At 41.8% G+C, this 22703-nt stretch overlaps 1 protein-coding gene across 1 annotated transcript; it reads left to right on the top strand.

The window, feature by feature from the left end:
- Positions 1 to 587: 587 nt before the first annotated feature.
- LOC118014841 (melanoma inhibitory activity protein 2-like) lies at positions 588 to 20122 on the top strand. Its single transcript, XM_035011186.1, has 2 exons — positions 588 to 602; positions 16185 to 20122. The coding sequence occupies exon 2, from the start codon at positions 16639 to 16641 to the stop codon at positions 18214 to 18216; it is 1578 nt and encodes a 525-aa protein (XP_034867077.1). The 5' UTR covers positions 588 to 602; positions 16185 to 16638; the 3' UTR covers positions 18217 to 20122.
- The last annotated feature ends 2581 nt before the right edge of the window (positions 20123 to 22703 follow it).

Raw genomic sequence — 22703 nt, forward strand, 5'->3', positions numbered from 1 at the left:
CAAGTCAGATAGTAACTACATGAATCACTGTTTTTGCACTAGATTAAAAATAAACACAATGAATTATGGGTCAATGCAGATACATACATGATAACACCTTTTCCTCTATACAAATCTTTAGCTTAGAATTTTCTTTTCCCATACTTGGCAATACTTCCTGTAAGCCTCAGATAGACTTTGATTCAAAATGATGTTTCATTAACCAAAAGAACTTTGAAGAAAAGGGACTATTGACCGATATCTCTTGGTGCCAGTAGTTCAGGGAAGAAGAGAAGAATTAACACGTACGTAGAATATTGGGTCTTTTGTAGATACATTTAAACAACAACAAAAAGGAAGCCCTAATGATGTACTGTATGGTGACTAACATAACATAGTAAAATAAAATTAAATTAAAAAAAAAAAGGAAGCCCTGATGACTGGTTTACTGAGAAGTCAGGCACTCAAATTACCTTTAATAGATGCTAAGAAGGTACAGAATTTGATTCTTCCCTATTCCTTTTCTGAGAAAGAGGATCATATTACATTACTATTCATCAAGAAATGTGTAAATAGGGGGCGCCTGGGTGGCTCAGTCGGTTAAGCGCCTGCCTTCGGCTCAGGTCATGATCTCAGGGTCCCAGGATGGAGCCCCGCATTGGGATCCCTGCTCGGCAGGGGGTCTGCTTCTCCTTCTTCCTCTGCTTTTCCCTCTGCCCCCACCCCTGCCCCTCGTGTGTGCTCTCTCTCTCTCAAATAAATAAATAAAATCTTTAAAAAAAAAAAAAAAAAGAAAAGTATAAATGGCTTTTTGATTTCCAGACTAGAAGCTTGACTCAAATTAGAATTGTTCAGGGTAGATTCTGGAAAGGTCACCAGAAATATACACACTTTAAACCAGATGAATAATTTAGGTCTTTTAGGGATATAGGCAGGTGGCCGATACCTCTTGGAACCAAGCTCCAGAAAGACTTCTCATCCAGGCTACTAAGACAAAGATGAAAATTGTAGGGCTGCTTCTCTTACTCTCCACGAAAGTTCTGGCCACTAAGTCAACTTCCTGATGTGCAGCGAGGTTAGAGGGGTCAGGAGTAGAGGTGACCGCGGCTGCAGCTGCCTGCATGTCCTTCTGGAGAAGGGCAGGATGCGAGACTCATTCCAGAGGGGCGCCCTGAAGAACCTGACACCGCTGGTTTTGCACAATAAAGCTTACTTCCATATATTGACTAAATTGTTATCTGATGTGTTTGGGGTTTTTATTGGTGGGGTTAAATTCTATCTATCCGAACGTGACTGGTTGTTAAACCCTGTGAGTAAGTGAATTAAGGTGTCAGTGAGCAGCTGGGGTTCCCTGACATAAATGAAGATCGAAAATGTCCGGACAAAGAGGCAATACTTGGAAAAAATATTCCCAATCTCTTCCGGATGCCAGTCAGTCTGTCGCTCCCATTTTGTGTTAGCGCGGTCACACCCGGTGGAGGTGGCGGTGGGCAGCAAACAGTGCAGCTGGCTTCGTCTGTCATACGTGGGGAGGCTCGTCTCTTCCAGCCAATAGCAGGCATGTGAGGACGCTTCCATCGTGACCAGCCTCATCTGCGGGAGAATGAGGCGCTACATGTATTATTACTTAGCACCCATTTTCACAGAACTTTTAAGTAGATAGTGCATATAGGTGAATGACTAAAAGACAAAGTTTTTTTTTTTAATTTTTTTATTCTTATGTTAATCCCCATACATTACATCATTAGTTTTAGATGTAGTGTTTCATGATTCATTGTTTGTGCATAACACCCAGTGCTCCATGCAGAACGTGCCCTCCTCAATACCCATCACCAGGCTAACCCATCCTCCCACCCCCCTCCCCTCTAGAACCCTGTTTGTTTCTCAGAGTCCATCGTCTCTCATGGTTCGTAACAGACAAAGATTTTAAAGAGTAAGCTGAGCCTGGCATCTCCTTCCCACCTGCAAGAATTATCTCTGGGCTCTCCGAAGACGGAAATGTGTTCTCTTACCTTTCCTAGGCTTACCTCTCCCTTCTATTCCTCTTTTTAAAAATATGTTTAGCGAAATTTATTTTCAAAAGGCTATTTAAACACTTTTATCATAGAATACATATCCGTGATTTATAAATCACAGTACAGATTTAGCTTGTTTAACGCTATTGCTGCTCCCGCCAATATATATTTTTGTTCACTACTTTTGTATCTTGGAGATAACCTTTGTAGCTTCAAATAATATACTTATGTTTTATTGATTGTCTCAGCAACAGTAATGACATCTTTAAACAGCAAACCACGTAAATGAGAATATGACCTTTGTTTAGTTTTACCTCTCTCTCCTACCTCTTTCACTAGTACGTTTGCTATTCTATTAGCTTTACTAAGATAGAATTGACAAATAAATCCTAATATATTTAAAGTGTACAGTGGGATGATTTGATATACACATGCAATATGAAGGGATTTCCACTACTGAGTTAATTAACGCTCCCATCACCCCGGGGCGCCTGGGTGACTCAGTCGTTGGGCGTCTGCCTTTGGCTCAGGGTGCTGAAATCGATTCCCGCATGGGGCTCCCCGCTCAGCGGGAAGGCTGCTTCTCCTTCTCCCACTCCCCCTGCTTGTGTTCCTGCTCTCGCTATCTCTCTCTCTCTGTCAAATAAATACATAAAAAAAATCTTTTTTTTAAAAAAAAGTTAAAAAAAAAAACACTCCCATCACCTCACATATCCACATTTTATTTTTCAATGAGAACACTTAGGTTCTATTCTCTTAGCAAATTCTAATTATACATTATAGTGTTAACTCCAGTCACCATGTTAGACATTAGATCCTCAGACCTTATTTATCTTATTTATCTTATACTTGCAACAGCTAGCTTTTACCCTTTTACTAGACTCTCTCCACTTTTCCCATCCAGCACAGGGAAACTAATATTCTACTCTCTGTTTCTATGAATTCAACTTTTTTTTTTTAATCCTACATATATGAGTGATATGATGCAGTATTTGCTTGTCTCTTTCTGGCTTATTTTACTTAGTCTAATGCCTTCTAGCTTCATCCATGTTGTCAAAAATGGCAGTATTTACTTCATTTATTTTCATTTCATTTTATTTCATGCTATTATTTTAATTCCAGTATAATTAACATACAGAGTTATATTAGTTTCAGGTGTACAATATAGTGATTCAACAATTCAATACATCACCGAGTGCTTATCACGACAAGTGTACTCCTTAATCCCCATCACCTATTTCACTTAGCCCCCCACCCACCTCTCCTCTGGTAACCATCAGTTTATTCTCTATAATTAAGAGTCTGTTCCTTGGTTTGTCTCTCTCTCTTATTTTTCCTTTGCTCATTTGTTTTGTTTCTTAAATTCCTTATATGAGTGAAATCATATGGTATTTGTCTTTCTTTGAGTGACTTATTTCCTTAGCATTTTAGTCTCTAGCTCCATCCTCATTGAAAATGGCAAGATTTCATTCTTTCTTTTTTAAAGATTTTATTTATTTATTTATTTTAGAGAGAGTGTGTGTGTGCAAGCTGCGGGGAGGGGGGTGCAGGGGGGCAAGGAGAGGGACAGACTCCCCACTGAGCATGGAGCCTGAGGAGCTCAATGTCTCAACCCTGAGATCATGGCCTGAATGAAAATCAAGTCAGAAGCTCAACCTACTGAACCACCCAAGCGCCCCTGCATTTCATTCTTTCTTATAGCTGAATAATATTCCACTATATCCATTGGATATGTATATCCAATCTGTCAGTGGACACTTGGGCTGCTTCCATAGTTTGGCTATTGTAAATAATGTTGCTATAGGGGTGCATGTATCTCTTTGAATTAGTATTTTTGGATTTGGGGGGTAAATATCTGGTAGTGCAATTACTGGATCTTAGGGTAGTTCTATTTTTAACTTTTTGAGGAACTTCCATCTGTTTTCCACAATGGCTCCCCCGGTTTGCATTCCCACCAACAGTGCATGAGTTCCTTTCTCTCCACATCCTCACCAACACTTGCTGCTTCTTGTTTTTTTTATTTTAGCCATTCTGACAGGTGTGAGGTGATATCTCATTGGAGTTTTGGTTGCATTTCCCTGATGATGAGTAATGTTGAATATCTTGTCATGTGTCTGTTAGCCATCTGGATGTCTTCTTTGGAAACATATCTGCTCATTTCTTCTTCCCCCTTTTTAAACTGGATTATTTGATCTTGTGTATGTGTGTGTTGAGTTGTATCAGTTATTTTTTCTTATTATTGTTACGTTAATCCCCATACATTACATCATTAGTTTTAGATGTAGTGTTCCATGATTCATTGTTTGTGCATAACACCCAGTGCTCCATGCAGAACGTGCCCTCCTCAATACCCATCACCAGGCTAACCCATTCTCCCACCCCCCTCCCCTCTAGAACCCTCAGTTTGTTTTTCAGAGTCCGTCATCTCTCATGGTTCGTCTACCCCTCCGATTCCCCCCCTTCATTCTTCCCCTCCTGCTATCTTCTTCTTCTTTTTTTTTTTCTTAACATATATTGCATTATTTGTTTCAGAGGTACAGATCTGAGATTCAACAGTCTTGCACAAATCACAGCGCTTACTAGAGCACATACCCTCCCCAGTGTCTATCACCCAGTCACCCCATCCCTCCCACTCCAGCAACCTGCAGTTTGTTTACTGAGATTAAGAATTCCTCATATCAGTGAGGTCATATGATACATGTCTTTCTCTGTTTGACTCATTTCGCTCTGCATAATACCCTCCAATTCCATCCACGTCGTTGCAAATGGCAAGATCTCATTCCTTTTGATGGCTGCATAATATTCCATTGTATATATATACCCCATCTTCTTTATCCATTCATCTGTCGATGGACATCTTGGCTCTTTCCACAGTTTGGCTATTGAGACATTGCAGCTATAAACATCAGGGTGCACGTACCCTTTCGGATCCCTACTTTTGTATCTTTGGGGTAAATACCCAGTAGTGCAATTGCTGGATCATATGGTAGCTCTATTTTCAACTTTTTGAGGAACCTCCATACTATTTTCCAGAGTGGCTGCACCAGCTTGCATTCCCACCAACAGTGTAGGAGGGTTCCCCTTTCTCCGCATCCCCGCCAACATCTGTCATTTCCTGACTTGTTAATTTTAGCCATTCTGACTGGTGTGAGGTGGTATCTCATTGAGGATTTGATTTGGATTTCCCTGATGCCAAGCGATATTGAGCTCTTTTTCATGTGTCTGTTGGCCATTTGGATGTCTCCTTTGGAAAAATGTCTGTTCATGTCTTCTGCCCAATTCTTGATTGGATTCTTTGTTCTTTGGGTGTTGAGTTTGATGAGTTCTTTATAGATTTTGGATACTAGCCCTTTATCTGATATGTCATTTGCAAATATCTTCTCCCATTCTGTTGGTTGTCTTTTGGTTTTGTTGACTGTTTCCCTTTGCTGTGCAAAAGCTTTTTATCTTGATGAAGTCCCAATAGTTCATTTTTGCCCTTGCTTCCCTTGCCTTTGGTGATGTTTCTAGGAAGAAGTTGCTTCGGCTGAGGTCAAAGAGGTTGCTGCCTGTGTTCTCCTTTAGGATTTTGATGGACTCCTGTCTCACATTGAGGTCTTTCAACCATTTGGAGTCTATTTTTGTGTGTGGTGTAAGGAAATGGTCCAGTTTCATTCTTCTGCATGTGGCTATCCAATTTTCCCAACACCATTTGTTGAAGAGACTGTCTTTTTTCATTGGACATTCTCTCCTACTTTGTCAAAGATTAGTTGACCATAGAGTTGAGGGTCCATTTCTGGGCTCTCTATTCTGTTCCACTGATCTATGTGTCTGTTTTTGTGCCAGTACCATACTGTCTTGATGAGGACAGCTTTGTAATAGAGCTGGAAGTCTGGAATTGTGATGCCACCAGCTTTGCTTTTCTTTTTCAACATTCCTCTGGCTATGCGGGGTCTTTTCTGGTTCCATACAAATTTTAGGATGATTTCTTCCATTTCTTTGAAAAAAGTGGATGGTATTGTGATGGGGATTGCATTGAATGTATAGATTGCTCTAGGTAGCATTGACATCTTCACATTTGTTCTTCCAATCCATGAGCATGGAACGTTTTTCCATTTCTTTGTGTCTTCCTCAATTTCTTTCATGAGTATTTTATAGATTTCCAAGTACAGATTCTTTGCCTCTTTGGTTAGATTTATGCCTAGGTATCTTATGGTTTTGGGTGCAATTGTAAATGGGATCAACTCCTTCATTTCTCTTTCTTCTGTCTTCTTGTTGGTGTATAGGAATGCCACTGACTTCTGTGCATTGATTTTATATCCTGACACTTTAATGAATTCCTGTATGAGTTCTAGCAGTTTTGGGGTGGAGTCTTTGGGGTTTTCCACATAAAGTATCATATCATCTGCAAAGAGTGAGAGTTTGACTTCTTTGCCAATTTGGTTGCCTTTGATTTCTTTTTGTTGTCTGATTGCTGTGGCTAGGACTTCTAATACTATGTTGAATAGCAGTGGTGATAGTGGACATCCCTGCCGCATTCCTGACCTTAGGGGGAAAGCTCTCAGTTTATCCCCATTGAGAATGATATTCGCTGTAGGTTTTTCCTAGATGGCTTTTATGATATTGAGGCATGTACCCTCTATGCCTATACTCTGAAGAGTTCTGATCAAGAAAGGATGCTGTACTTTGTCAAATGCTTTTTCTGCATCTATTGAGAGAATCATATGATTCTTGTTCTTTCTTTTGTTAGTATATTGTATCATGTTGATTGATTTGTGGATGTTGAACCAACCTTGCAGCCCAGGGATAAATCCCACTTGGTCGTGGTGAATAATCCTTTTAATGTACTGTTGGATCCTATTGGCTAGTGTTTTGGTGAGAATTTTTGCATCCATGTTCATCAGGGATATTGGTCTGTAATTCTCCTTTTTGATGGGGTCTTTGTCTGGTTTTCAGATCAAGGTAATGGTGGCCTCATAAAATGAGTTTGGAAGTTTTCCTTCCATTTCTATTGTTTGGAACAGTTTCATAAGAATAGGTATTAATTCTTCTTTAAATGTGTGGTAGAATTCCCCTGGGAAGCCATCTGGCCCTGGGCTTTTGTTTCTTGGAGGATTTTTGATGACTGCTTCAATTTCCTTAGTGGTTATAGGTCTGTTCAGGTTTTCTATTTCTTCCTGCTTCAGTTTTGGTAGTTGATACATCTCTAGGAATGCATCCATTTCTTCCAGGTTATCTAATTTGCTGGCATAGAGTTGCTCATTATATGTTCTTATAATTGTTTGTATTTCTTTGGTGTTGGTTGTGATCTCTCCTCTTTCATTCATGATTTTGTTGATTTGGGTCATTTCTCTTCTCTTTTTGATAAGTCTGGCCAGGGGTTTATCAATCTTGTTAATTCTGTCAAAGAACCACCTCCTAGTTTTGTTGATCTGTTCTACTGTTCTTTTGGTTTCTATTTCATTGATTTCTGCTTTAATCTTTATTATTTCTCTTCTCCTGCTGGGTTTAGGCTTTATTTGCTGTTCTTTCTCCAGCTCCTTTAGGTGTAGGGTTACGTTGTGTATTGGAGACATTTCTTGTTTCTTGAGAAAGGCTTGTATTGCTATATACTTTCCTCTTAGGACTGCCTTTGCTGCATCCCAAAGATTTTGAATAGCTGTGTTTTCATTTTCATTTGTTTCCATGAATTTTTTAAATTCTTCTTTAATTTCCTGGTTGACCCATTTATTCCTTAGTAGGATGCTCTTTAGCCTCCATGTATTTGAGTTCTTTCCAACTTTCCTCTTGTGATTGAGTTCTAGTTTCAAAGCATTGTGGTCTGAAAATAGGCAGGGAATGATCCCAATCTTTTGGTACTGGTTGAGAATTGATTTATGACCTAGGATGTGATCTATTCTGGAGAATGTTCCATGGGCACTAGAGAAGAATGTATATTCTGTTGCTTTGGGATGGAATGTTCTGAATATGTCTGTGAAGTCCATTTGGTCCAGTGTGTCATTTAAAGTATTTATTTCCTTGTTGATCTTTTGCTTAGATGATCTGTCCATTTCAGTGAGGGGGGTGTTAAAGTCCCCCACTATTATTGTATTGTTGTTAGTGTGTTTCTTTGCTTTTGTTATTAACTGCCTTATATAATTGGCTGCTCCCATGTTAGGGGCATAGATATTTACAATTGTTAGATCATCTTGTTGGATAGACCCTTTAAGTAGGATATAATGTCCTTCCTCATCTCTTATTATAGTCTTTGGTTTAAAATCTAATTTGTCTGATATAAGGATTGCCACCCCAGCTTTCTTTTGGTGTCCATTAGCATGGTAAATGGTTTTCCACCCCCTCACTTTCAACCTGTGGGTGTCTTTGGGTCTAAAATGAGTCTCTTGCAGACAGCATATCAATGGGTCTTGTTTTTTAATCCAATCTGATAGCCTGTGTCTTTTGATTGGGGCATTTAGCCCATTTACATTCAGGGTAACTATTGAAAGATAGGAATTTAGTGCCATTGTATTGCCTGTAAGGTGACTGTTACTGTATATTGTCTGTGTTCTTTTCTGGTCTATGTTGCTCTTAGGCTCTCTCTTTGCTTAGAGGACCCCCTTCAATATTTCTTGTAGGGCTGGTTTTGTGTTTGCAAATTCCCTTAGTTTTTGTTTGTCCTGGAAGCTTTTTATCTCTCCTTCTATTTTCAATGACAGCCTAGCTGGATAGAGTATTCTTGGCTGCATATTTTTCTCATTTAGTGCTCTGAATATATCCTGCCAGTCCTTTCTGGCCTGCCAGGTCTCTGTGGATAGGTCTGTTGCCAATCTAATGTTTCTACCCTTGTAGGTTACATATCTCTTCTCCCGAGCTGCTTTCAGGATTTTCTCTTTGTCTATGAGACTCGTCAGTTTTACTATTAGATGTCGGGGTGTTGACCTATTTTTATTGATTTTGAGAGGGGTTCTCTGTGTTTCCTGGATTTTGATGCCTGTTTCCTTCCCAAAATTAGGGAAGTTCTCTGCTATAATTTACTCCATTATACCTTCTGCCCCCCTCTCTCTTTCTTCTTCTTCTGGGATCCCAATTATTCTAATGTTGTTTCGTCTTATGGTATCGCTTATCTCTCGAATTCTGCCCTCGTGATCCAGTAGTTGTTTATCTCTCTTTTTCTCCGCTTCTTTATTTTCCATCATTTGGTCTTCTATATCACTGATTCTCTCTTCTGCCTCACTTATCCTAGCAGTTAGTGCCCCCATATTTGATTGCACCTCATTAATAGCCTTTTTGATTTCTACTTGGTTAGATTTTGGTTCTTTTACTTCTCCAGAAAGGGTTTCTCTAATAACTTCCATGCTTTTTTCAAGCCCAGCTAGCATCTTTAAAGTGATGATTCTGAACTCTAGATCTGACATCGTACTAATGTCCGTATTGAGTAGATCCCTGGCAGTCGGTACTACCTCTTGTTCTTTTTGTTGAGGTGATTTTTTCTGTCTTGTCATTTTGCCCAGAGGAGAATAGATGAATGAGAGAACAAAATGCTAACAGGGTAACAATGTTCCCAGAAAATATACTCTAAACAATCAGAAAAGACCTGAAACAGTGGGAAAAGAGGGAAAGAGAGAAAAAAGAAAAAGAAAAAAAGGAAAAAATAAAGGAAAAGAAAAAGATAAAGATAAAAACACCAAAAACAGAACAAAACAAAAAAAAACAGAATGTGATCAAATATGATCAGGCTGTTATATAGATCAGTGCCACACACTAGATTTGGGGTGTATTTGGTCTGTTTGAAGAAAGTGCCTCCCAAAATTTTAAAGAAAGAAAAACTTATATATGTACAAAAATAAGGGTTGATAGGATGAAGGGATGGAATATGACTGTAAAGATGGAAATTTTATAAAAGGAATTGATAAAAAGTTGTTTGAAAAAAGAAAGAAGAGGATTTAAAAAAAAGAGAGAAAAAAAAGGGAGAGAATGTGATCAGGCAGGGGAGTAGAAAAAAACCATACAATAGAGATTTAGGGTATATTTTGATCTGTTAGAAGAAACGATCTCAAAATTTTAAAGAGAGAACAACTTATATATATATGCCAAAAATACGGGTAACTACCATGAAGGGATAGAATATGACTCTAAAAATGAAAAATAAAAATGAAAAATAAAAATGTTCTTTTTTTAAAAAGGAATTGATAAGATGTTGGTTGAAAAAGGGAAAAAGAAAAATTCAAAAAAAAAAGTAAAAAGACAGTAAAAAAAAAAATTAACTTTGAAAGACTAAAGAATCATGGTAAAAAAGCCATGAATTCTATGTGTAGTATTCCCCTAGCGCTGGAGTTCTGCCGTTCTCATTGATCGGTAACCTTGGTCTTGGCTGGCTGTTCTCGCTGATCTTCTGGGGGAGGGGCCTGTTGCCGTGGTTCCCAAATGTCTTTGCCAGAGGCGGAATTGCCCTGCCCTTGCCCAGTCCGGACTAAGTAATCTGCTCAGGTTTGCTCTCCGGAGCTTTTGTTCCCTGAGAGCTTTCCAAACAGCTTTGGAGACCGAGAGTGAAAATGGCAGCCTCCCAATCTCTGCCCCGGAGGAGCCGAGAACTCGGGGCCCCGCTCCTCAGTGAGCCCCCAGAGAAAAACCACCAGTCACTCCCGTCTCCCCAGTCTCCGGCCACACTTCATGCTCTACCGGCCTATGACCGCGCGTTTCTATCTCTGGCATCCGACCCTGTGTGGAGTCTCCAAACCCAGCAGATTCCTGCAGTGCACTCCCGCACCTCTCCTCCCGGGGGAAGAAGGTGAGTCTCCCCAGATCTGTGACTTGTTGGGTCCCTGCTGGAGGAGCAGTGGCCCGACTGTGCCGCGGATCCCGGTTTATGGCAACCCCGAGCTGACAGCCCGCGCCTGGGCTCCGCCTCTGCAGCCGGCTTCCCTGCTCCGATACCTGGGAGCTCTGCCACACTCAGGCACCCCCAGTCTTTCTGTGTCTCCGAGAGTCCTGAGACCACACTGTCCCACGAGGGTTCCACCCCCCGCTTAGCCACCAGAGTGATGTCCCTCAGAGGAGCAGACTTCTAAAAGTTCCGATTTTGTGCTCCGCGGCTCTATCACTTGCCACAAGTGGCCAATGGAGGCCCCTCCCCCGCTGTCTATCCTCCCGAATATCACCTCGGATTCACTTCTCCGCACCTCCTACCTTCCAGAAAGTGGTCGCTTTTCTGTTCAGAGAGTTGTTGCTCTTCTTTTCTTCGATCTCCTGTTGAGTTCGTAGGTGTTCAGATTGGTTTGATCCCTATCCAGCTGAATTCCTGAGAGGAGACGAAATCCAGGTCTCCTACTCCTCTGCCATCTTGCTCTGCCCCCCTCAGTTTTTTTTTTTAAGATTTTATTTATTTATTAGACAGAGAGAGAAGGAACATGGGGCGGGGGGAGAGGGAGAGGCTGGCTTCCCACGGAGTGGGGAGCCCGATGTGGGGCTCGATCCCAGGACTCTGGGATCATGACCTGAGCCGAAGGCAGACACTTAATGGCTGAGCCACCCAGGTGCCCCAGGGTTGTATCAGTTGTTTTTTTTATATATATTTTGGATACTAACCCTTTATCAGATATGTCGTTTGCATTCATTAGATTACTGTTTAGTTTTGTTGACTGTTTCCTTTGCTGCGCAGAAGCTTTTAATTTAGATATAGTCCCAATAGTTTATTTTTGCTTTATTTCCTTTGCCTTAGGAGACATATCTAGAACAATGTTGCTATAGCCAAAGTCAGAGACATTACTACCTGTTCTCTCTTCTAGGATTTTTGTGGTTTCAGGTCTCACATTTAGTATTTCCTTCATTTATAAGGCTGAATAATATCCCATTAGATAGATAGATGATAGATAGATAGATAGATAGATAGATAGATAGATAGATAGATAGATAACCACAATTTTTATCCGTTCATCTGTTGATAGATACTTAGGTATTTCCACATGATGGTTATTGTTAAAAATGTTGCAATGAACATAGGAGTATAGATTTCTCTTTGAGCAATGATTTCATTTCCTTTGGCTATATACCCAGAAATGAGATTGTTATATCATATGATAGCTCTATTTTTAATTTCTTGAAAAACCTCCATACTGTTGTCTTTCCAGTTTACATTCTTACCAATCATATAGAAAGATAACCTTTTCTCTATATCCTTGCCAGCATTTGTTATCTCTTGTCTTTTAGATAATAGATATCCTGGTAAGGTTACAGCTCATTGAGGTTTTGATTTGCATTTCTCTGATGATTAGTGATATTGAGCACTTTTCATGTGCCTGTGTGCCATTTGTAGTCTTCTTCAGAAAAATGTTCTTCAGTTCTTTTGCCCATTTTTAAAATTGGGTTATTTGATTTCTTTACTACTGAACCATATGAGTTCCTTGTACATTTTGGATATTAACTCTCTGTTGGATATGTGGTTTGCAAATATTTTCTCCTATCCTATAGATTGCCTTTTTATTTTCTGAAGGTTTTCTTTGCTATGCAGAAGCTTTTTAGTTTGATGTAATCCTAGTTGTTTTCTTGTTTGTTTGCTTTTTGCCTTGGCTTTTGGTGTCAGATCTAAAAACACCATTGTCAAGACCAAAGTCATGGAACTTCTTCCTTGTTTTCTTCTGGAGTTTCATGATGTCAGTTCTTATGCTTAAGTCTTTAATTCAAGTTAATTTTTGTAAGTGCTATAAGATAGGGGTTCAGTTTCATTCTTTTGCATGTAAATACACAGTTTTCCCAACAACATTTATTGAAGAGACTATCGTGCATTCTTGGCACTGTTGTTGAAAATTAATTGACCAGATATGCATGGATTTATTCCTGGGCTCTCTCTTCTGTTCCATTGATCTATGTGTCTCTTTTTATGTGAAAACCATATTGTGTTAATTATCATACTTTGTAATATAGTTTGAAATCAGGAAGTATGATGTCTCCAGCTTTATTCTTCTTTCTCAAGATTGCTTTAGCTATTTGGAGTCTTTTGTGATTCCATATAAATTTTAGGATTTTTTTTTCTGTGAAAAATACCATTGGAATTTTGGTAAATTACATTGAATCTGTAGATCTCTTTGGGTAGTATGAGCATGTCAACAACATTAATTCTTCTAATCCATGAGAATGGACTATCTTTCCATTTATTCACATCTTCAGTTTCTTTCATTGATGCTCTATAGTTTTTAGAGTACAGATCTTTCACCTCTTCAGTGAAATTTATTCCTATGTAATTTATTATTTTGATGCTATTGAAAATGAGATTTTTTTCTCAATATCTCTTTTGGACAGTTTATTGTTAGTGTATAAAATGGAACTGTTTTTTACATACTGATTTTCTATCCCACAACTTTATTGAATTTTGTTTATTAGTTTTAACAGTTTTGGGGTGAGTCTTTAGAGTTTTTTTAGTATAATATTATGTTATCTGAAACAGAGACAATTTTGCTTTCTCTTTTCTGATTTGGATGCTTTTTATTTATTTATTTATTTTCCCTAATTTCTCTGGTTAGAACTTCCAGTACTATGTTGAATAAAAGTAGTGAGAGTGGACATCTTTGTCTTGTTTCTGATCTTAGAGAAATGCTTTCAGTATTTTACCACGGCGTATGACATTAGCAATAGGTTTGTCATATATGGCCTTTTTATGTTTCTTTGACCCATTCATTGTTTGGGAGCATGTAGTTTAATCTCCGCATATTTGTGATTTTTCCAGTTTCCGTCTTATAATTAATTTCTAGTTTGATGCCACTGTGGTCAGAAAGCATTTCTAATATGCTCAGTTTTTTGAGAGTTTTTTTTTATCATGAAAGGATGTTGAATATTGTCAAATGCTTCTTCTGCATCTATTGTAATAGTAATATGATTTCTATCCTTCATTTTGTTAATGTGGTGTATCCCATTGATTGATTTGCAGATGTTCAACCATCCTTGCATCCCTGGAATAAATCCCACTTCATCATGATATATGATTTTTTTAATGTACTTTTGAATTTGGTTAGCCAATATTTATTGAGGGTTTTGGTATTATGTTCATCAAAGATATTGGCCTGTAATTTTCTCTTTTGTAGTTTCCTTATCTGGATTTGATATTAGGGTAATGCTGGTATTGTGAAATGAGCGTGGAAGTGTCTCTTTTCTTCAATTTTTTGGAAGAGTTTGAAAAGAATTGGTATTAATTCTTCTTTAAATGTTTGGTAGAATCCATTAGCAAAGTCATCTGGTCCTGGACTTTTGTTTGTTGGGAGGTCTTGATTACTAATTAAATCTCTTTATAAGTAATTGACCTACTCAGATTTTCTCTTTCTTCTTGATTCAGTCTTGCCGGGTTGTATGGTTCTAGAAACTCACCTATTTCTTCTAGGTTATCTAATTGGTTGGTATATAACTGTTCATAGTAGTTTCTTATCATTCTTAGTATTTCTGTGGCATCAATTATAATGTTTCTTCTTTCATTTTTGATTTTATTTATTTGAGTCTTCTTTCTTTTTTTCTCAGTCTAGGTAAAGGTTTGTCGATTTTGTTTATATTTTCAAAAAACCAGCTCTTAATTTTATTTATCTTTTCTATTGTCTTTTTAATCTCTATATCATTTATTTCCACTCTGATTTTTATTTCCTTCCTTCTACTAACTTTGGGCTTCATTTGCTCTGCTTTTTCTAGTTCCTTTAGGCGTAGAGTTTCGTTGTTTGAGAGCTTTCATTTTCTTAATATAGACAATTATGGTTATGAAATTCACTCTTAGAACTGTTTTTGTCACATCCCATAAGTTTTGGGTTGTTGTGTTTCCATTTTCATTTGTCTCATAGTTTTTCTCCCTCCCCCCCCCCCCCCCCCCCCCGCTTTTTGATTTCTTCTTTGACCTGTTCGTTTTTTTGGGAGCATGTTGTTTAATCTCCACATATTTGTGATCTTCCCAGTTTTCTTTTTATAATTGTTTTCTAGTTTGATACCACTGTGGTCAGAAGGATGCTTGATATAATTTCAGTCTTCTTAAATTTCTTAAGATTTTTTTCTGACCTAACATATAATCTCTCCTGGAGAATATACCTTGTGTGCTAGAAAAAAACATGTATTTTGCCACTGTTGGATAAAATGTTCTGTGTATCTCCCTGAGGTTTAGCGGTTTAATATGTAGCTTAAGTCCATTATTTTCTTTTTTAATTTCTATCTGGATGATCTATTCATTATTGAAAGTGGGGTACTGAAGGCCCTATGATTATTACAGGAAGAAGGAGGCTTTGGGGGCAAGACCCAGGCCTTTGCGGCCCCAGCAGTGACTCTCTGCATTTCTGAGTGAGGCTTCCTCCTGGACCTTATAATCCCAGACCCGAAGTCTCACCCCCTGTCCTGAAGGTCAGGGGCCTGAGGCTCAAAGGGGCTGCCTGGAAGGGGCTGCACAAACACGGCTGCCCGCGCCCCACAGTCTCCTCCCTGGGCAACCCTGCAGGGCCAGGAGGGAAGAGGGAAATTGGTTCTGACTGGCGCCCCCATCCTCAGACTCCTGAAAATCTTATCCAGCCCTGAAGGACAGGGGCCCCATTCAGCAGATCCATGGATTGCTCGTGTCCTCCGTGAGGCACTTTTGCACTCTGCTCCCCACACCAGCCTCTGGCCAGCGACCTTGGCAAATGCTCACGGGTGCAATTTTACCCTTAGTTTCAATGGTGGCCCATTTGGGGCTGGTTGTCGTATTTGAATTTTCTCTCCTGTCCCCACTGCTCATGAACTTTCACCCACGGGCCCTCCTTGGGAGGCACAGGCTGTAGATGGAGGGCCCCCTAGGGAAACAGCCTGGGTCACCGGGTCTCCTGTACCAAAGTGACCCCGTTGCAGGAACACGTGGATTGAACAAGGACAGGCTGGCTCCACAGGTCCACGGAAGTGTCATACCAGCCGGTTCCGGTGGATTTCTCCTGAGTTGTTAGCACTGGAATCCTGGTCTCTTAGGCAATACCTTTGGGGACACCCTCGGTCTCAGACCCACAGTGACCTGCCAGCCCACAGTGACCACACAGAGGAGGGAGGGAGCCTCAGAGGAGGGAGCACCTGGGACCTTTCTTTTTTTTTTTAAAGATTTTATTTATTTATTCATTAGAGACAGAGAGAAAGAGGCAGAGGGAGAAGCAGGCTCCCAAGGAGCAGGGAGCCCGATGCGGGACTTGATCTCAGGACCCTGAGATCATGACCTGAGCCGAAGGCAGACACTTAACCATCTGAGTCACCCAGGCGCCCAAACCTGGGACCTTTGCAGCCAGAACCAGGGTCCCTGCAGACGAGGGAAACTTCAGATCAGGAGAACGGGCCTCGCCCGGGAAGGAGGCCTGAACACTCTGCCCTGATTGTCTTGTGTGCACGGACGGACATGACCTGGCCCTGCCTTGAGCCCCTAGGTTTGCTGTAGAGCAAGGTGGGCCTGAGTGGCTGAGCTCCGGGCTGGGATCAGCCCTTCCCACCTCCCCCAGGGCTTGTGTGATTGAGACAACTTTCTACTTCATGGCAAAGTCAGGGGCAACTGTTTTCTGGAACCTGGATGGCCTCCCCTCCCCCAGCCCAACTGCTCTGCCCTGGTTGCCGGGCACCGTTGACCTCATAGGTGGAACTCTCCACAGGTTTCTGAGTGGTCAGTTGCGGCCACAGGACTCTTGCACTTGGAGACAGAGCTGTGGAGCCCGACGCAGCCATGGAGGGCCCCCTCTTGGCCGCCAGATCCACTTGCCAGCTGGTGTTGGAGCACCTGTGGGGGGCGCTGCAGCTGATTTCTGAAAGCTGGGGACACAGCCCGAGTCTCCCCATGTTGCCCTGCGCGGTGCTCATATGGACTGTGCTGCTGGTTCTCCTAGTGAAGAGACAACTCACTCGAAGAAGCGTGAAGGCGCTGGGCCACAGGGGCTCTGCCCGCCACGAAGTGTGTGGAGCCCGCCGTGAGGAGAGTGGCCCAACCACACAAGCCAAGGCCGCCCTCAGGCCGCCCGCGGTGGTGGCCAGTCCTCCCTTGTTACAAGCCCTGTGCTTGTCGGCAATGAACACAGAACTGAGCAGGCTGGTGGATAGGGACACTGTCAACTTTTTGAGGAAGGCACTGAAGGAACTGGGCCAGCCTCCTGACCTGCCCCAGGTCCCTGGGGAAAAACCCATCCTCAGAACATCGGAGAAGGATGGAGAACAGCTTCTGACGAAAAGAACGAAGGATCGGAGTGAAAACACTCCTTTTCCAGAAGGACCCGAACCGCTCAACCAAAAAGTTTCGAGATGGAGGCAGAAAGGGCAGGAGAAGGAGGGGGAAGAAAGGCTGGAGCCGTCGAAGGCATGCATGGAGCTGGTCCCGAAAGATCAAGCCAGCCAGTCCCCATCCAGGGCCGGACCCGGGCTGCAGGCCATCCCCCCGCCTGACCTCCCTGCAGAGCATGCCGGTGCCAGGACCCGGGGAGTCCAGCCAAAGAGGGGAGCAGGAAATGGCGATCAGCCTGCCCATCGGGCAGCAGTGGATCTGAAGGGCGTCCCTGAGGATGCTGGCTGCCCTAGGTCCCCTCCAAGTCCCGAAGGGGAACCGCAACACAGAGCCAGACGACTGTGGGCAGAAAGGCGAGAGATCGCGGAGCTGACACGACAAATCCACAGCCTGCAAACCCAGGAAGCCTCTTTGCAGAAGGAAACTTCACAACTGGACAAGGAGATTCAGCCACTGAAGCTGAAACTTCAGAACCCCCTGGATGAACAGGACCAATACATCCTGCAACTTGACCGAAAAGTGTTTCAAGCGGAAGCTCAGTGCTTGGAAATGAAGAAGAAACTGGCCAGCGCGCACAGAGAAATGAACTTCACGTGCCAGATTCGCAACCTCTACAAGAAGATGGCCCAAGACCTGGGCGAGGAGCTGGAGAGAACCACCTCCTACTATCGCAAGCTGGTCCTCTTCCATCAGGACAGAGTCACAAAGAGCTGGGTGGGAGCTGCATCCAGAGAGAGGGAGTTCCAGGAGCTAAGGAAAGAGAATGATCACTTGAGGCGGATGCTAGCCGGTGTGGAGTCCAGCTGCCGGCCTGTCCTGAGGAACCCTTTTGGTCCTGCTGCTCCGCCCACAGCCCACGCAGGCTGGGAAGTGTCAGGGGGTCCCCGGGGTCATCAGGCCCCCAGGGGGGATGGAAGGCCCACCGTGAGGGCCCCGGGACCCGGAGTCGCCTGCAAGGGTGAACGGGCTCAGGGCAGCTGCCCTCTGAGCAGCCAAAGCCCGGCTCAGCATCTGCACGGAGCTCCGTGAAGAACGTCTGATGGCTCTCTCTCTAGTGAAATGGCTCTTATTTTGGAACTGACGCCACAGTGACTCTCCGCAGGATAGCGGTGGAACCCCATCACGGACTGTGTAACTAGAGCTTCGTCCACATTGTCATGAATACATAGCTTCCCCACCAGACGCTTTAGAACTCTCTGCTGTCAGTATGGTGTTCAGATTTAAATTAATGCCACTGGGACTGAAGACATCCTCTATCGTGGACATGGATAGAGACTTTCAAACAAGACCATTTCTGTGCTCTAAGACTAGGGTTACAGTTCCACAGAAATAACTCAGTATTTATGTGAATAAAATGTGATTGCCTTAAAAAGAGAGAGAGAGAGAAAAACTTAAACAAAACAACATCCCACTAAACTGTTAAAATGGTTAGTGTAGTCCTAAATTAAATTTTAGTCCTAACTCATATTTTAGTCCTAAAGTCAAATTTTAGTCCTAAATTCAAATTTTAGCCCTCAACTCATATTTTAGTCCTGAATTCTTATTTTAGTCCTAAATTCATGGGATTAGTTTAATCTTAAACTTATAGATAGGAAAGCTTAAGAATCTGCAACCATTTCTTCCTTGTTCCATGATTTTTTTCTTAATCTTTGTTGTTTTGTTTAAGATACTATTTATTGTTTAACACTTATGTATTCTAAGCAGTCAAAATACGAAGTTTTCTCCTGATGACAAGCATACACTCCCATGCACGTGGACGCGTGCACACGCACACGCCCCAGGATGCAGAATCTAGACTATTGTAGTTGTTTTGTGAGTACCTGGAAAATGTAAAAATAGAATTGACAATTTCATTAATTGCTTGTAGATAAATAAATTACTGAAAGGAAAAAAACGTGTGTGTGTAATGTGTAAAGAGAGGAAAGTCTCCTTGATCTTCTGCACAGAGAGCAGAGTCTCCCGATGGACCAGGGAAGATCCCAGGCAGGAGCGCTTCTCCCACAGGGTCCGGAGGAAGAGGCCCGGGGACAGTCCCCAGCTGCAGCAGGGAGGAGGGCAGGATCAAGGAGGGGGCTCCCAGCCTCCAGCCACAGGGAGAGGTGGTCCCACCCCTGGGCCTGGAGAGAGGACAGGGAGGTGGCATCTGCTGAGCCCAGTGGGGGGCTGTCCCAGGAATGGGGCAAAGTCCCCCCCTCTGCCCTCCAGGCCTCAATGGACTGCTGGTGCAGGGCAGCCCCCAGAGGGCCTGGAGAGCAGACAGGAGCCAGCCCTGGGCACAGGGCAGACAGAAGAGGGTCCAGGAGCAATTTGGAGAAGGACCCGCACTCATGACTCTATTTGACCCAAAGTGTGCCTGTGTGTGTTACTGCCTGCATTAGCGCCCACATATGTAGTGAGAATCTCTGCAGCTTCTACGATGTCTTTGGCACTGGGCCGCCGTGGCTCTCTAACTGTCCCTGCTACAGGCTGGGGTGGGGTGGCAGGGCAGGGGGGCTCTCTGGAGGAGGCGGCCTCTGAGCTGAACACTGATGGATAAGCAGCGGTTATCAGTGGTGCTTTCACACTTGAAAGAGCATGTGAAAATCTTGGAGACCTTGTCACAGAAAGATTTTGATTTCAGGTTGTGGAGCTGAGAGCCTGCACGGCCCCCACGTGAGCTCTATGCTGGGACCAGACATGGAGTAGGAAGGATCCTTAGATGATGATGGGCTAGGAGCGAGCGGGGGCAGGTGGATGGCGCAAAGGCATTTCCGGCAGAAGGCACACACAGGCAAAAACACGGGACACAAAACAGCCTAGTCTGGTGAGCAAGGCAAGGTTGTGCAGTTAGCTTTCTGGAGCCCAGAAACTCAACGCTGGGAGGGTGGGGACAGGAGTCGGAATAGATGCACACCCTGTGCACATGTACTGTTCCCAATTACGCTGTCCAGGGCTCCTGTCCTCCCTTCAGGACTGTAATATTTGTGTTATATATTTAGTGCTCCAATGCTGGACTCCTAAATACTTATAATAGTTATATTCTCTTCATGCATTGACCCCTTTATGATTGCATATTGCCCTTCTTTGTCTCTGTTACAGTTTTTGGCTTCAATTCTATTTTCTCTGATATAAGTATAGCTACCCATACTTTCTGTTGGTTTCCATTTGCATGGGATACTTTTTTCTATCATTTCACTTTCTATGTGTGTCCTTAAGGTTGAAGTGAGATTCATAGATAACATGTAGTTGGTCCTGTTTTTTTAATTCATGCAGCCACTGGTTATCTTTTGATTGAAGAATTTTGTCTATTTGCATTTCAAGTAATTATTGACAGGTATGGACTTACTATTGCCATTTTGTTAATTATATACTGATGTTCTTGTGGTTTCTTTTTTCCTTTATTCCTCTTTTGCTCTCTTTGGTGATTTGATGATTTCCTGTAGCAGTATGTTTTCTTTTTATCTTTTGTGTCTCTGCTATAAAAACAGTAAGTTTATGTTTTGTAGTTATGATGAAACTTATACAAGCATCTTATAGTTATAACAGTCTATTTTAAGCTGTTAACAACTTAACTTTAAATAAATAAAAAAGTTCTGCATTATTACACTCCCCCCACACATTTCATAGTAATGGCTTTTAATACTGTTTATCCATTAACAAATTATTTTAGTTATAGCTAATTTTTAGACATTTGGTTTTTAACCTTTATACTAGAGTTATAAGTGATTTACCTATCATCATTACAATATCAGAGTATTCTGAATTTATCTATATATTTACTTTTACCAGAGAGTTTTATACTTTCATATGTTGTCATGTTACTAATTAGCACCCTTTTGTTTAGGCTTAAAGAATTCTCTTTAAAATTTCTTGTAAGGCCAGTCTAGTGGTGATGAACTCCACTGGCATTTGTTTGTCTAGAAAACTCTTGATCTCTCTGTAAATTCTGAATCACAACTTTGCTGGGTAAAATATTCTTGATCGGCAGAGTCTTTCCCCCCAGCACTTTGAATATATCATGGTAGTCCCCTCTAGCCTGCAAAATGTTTGCTGAAAAATCTGCTTATAATCTTATGGAAATTTCCTTGTACATAACAAGTAGCTTCTGTCTTATTGCTTTCAAGATTATCTCTTTTGACAATTTTAATATATCTCTATGTAGGTTTCTTTTTTTTTTTTTTTAATACTTTATTTATTTAAATAAAGGGGAGAGGGAGAGGGAGAAGCAGACTCCCTGCTGAGCAGAGAGCCCGATGCGGGACTCTATCCCAGGACTCTGGTATCATGACCCGAGCCAAAGGCAAAGCTTAACCAATTGAGCTACCCAGGCCCCCCAGTCTATATAGGTTTCTTTAGAGTCATTTTATTTTGTACTTTCTGTGCTTTTTAGCTCTTGATGTCTGTTTCTTTCCCCAGGTTAGGAAAGCTTTCAGTCATTATTATTTTTTTTTTTGAGTGAGCTTTTTCCCCCTTTCTCTATCTCCTTCTGGGACCCCTACAATACACATATGGATCTACTTAATGATGTTCTTAAGTCTGCTAAGCTATCTTTATATTTTTTATTCTTTTTTCTTTTTTGCTCCTCTAATTGGATGAATTCCACTGCTCCATTTTTGAGTTTACTGAGGCGCTGTTCGCTTTATCCAGTCTGCTTTTGACTCCCACAATTGAATTTTTCAGTTCCATTGTTCTATTATTTAGCTCTATGATTTCTTTGGTATTTTTGATATTTTATCTTTGGTGGAATTTTCATTTTATTATAAAGTGTTCTTCTGACCTTGGTGAGCATTTCTATGACTGTTATTTTGAACTCTCTTTTTTGCTAAATCATTTATCTCCATTTCATTAAGATCAGTTTCTAGAGGGTTATCTTGGTCTTTTCATTGGAACATATTCCCCTGTTTCTTCATTTTTCTTGACTCTCTCTATTGATTTCTGCACATTAGATAAAACAGCAACTGTTCCCCATGTTTACATATTGGTCATGTGTAGGAAATGAACCTCATCAATCAGCATGGCCCAAGCTCCTGGTTGTCTCTCAAACATTTGTAATTGTCTATGCCACCTTATTTGTTCTTAGTGGCTCCCAGAAATTGAGACCAGTCCCAGACCGATCTATGTCCCAAAGGAAAGTTTGCAGTCAGCACCTAGATGCAGACTGATTAGAAACCAGATGTTTAGGTAGCAGCTAGGAAAGTATGTAATTAAGTCCTTCCCAGGGAGAAACTAGAAGACACGTGTTTTTACCTACGTCCGCTGCACTGAGTCCAGGAGGATAGCCATGGGGAGGTGCTCCTGTACCCATTTATTTTTTTTTTAAGATTTTCTTTATTTATTTGACAGAGAGAGACAAAGTGAGAGAAGGAACACAAGCAGGGGGAGTGGGGAGAGGGAGAAGCAGGCTTCCTGCTGAGCAGGGAGCCTGATGTGGGGCTCGATCCCAGGACCCTGGGATCATGACCTGAGCTGAAGGCAGATGCTTAACGACTGAGCCACCCAGGTGCCCTCTTGTACCCATTTAAAAACTGCTTTTTTGT

This window comes from Mirounga leonina, unplaced genomic scaffold, assembly GCF_011800145.1.
Source record: "Mirounga leonina isolate KUSES-001 unplaced genomic scaffold, KU_Mleo_1.0 Mir_165, whole genome shotgun sequence".
Taxonomy (NCBI): Eukaryota; Metazoa; Chordata; class Mammalia; order Carnivora; family Phocidae; genus Mirounga; species Mirounga leonina.

Coding starts and splice junctions, on each gene's coding strand:
- LOC118014841 (XM_035011186.1), top strand. CDS start 16,639: ATGGAGGGCCCCCTCTTGGCCGCCAGATCCACTTGCCAGCTGGTGTTG.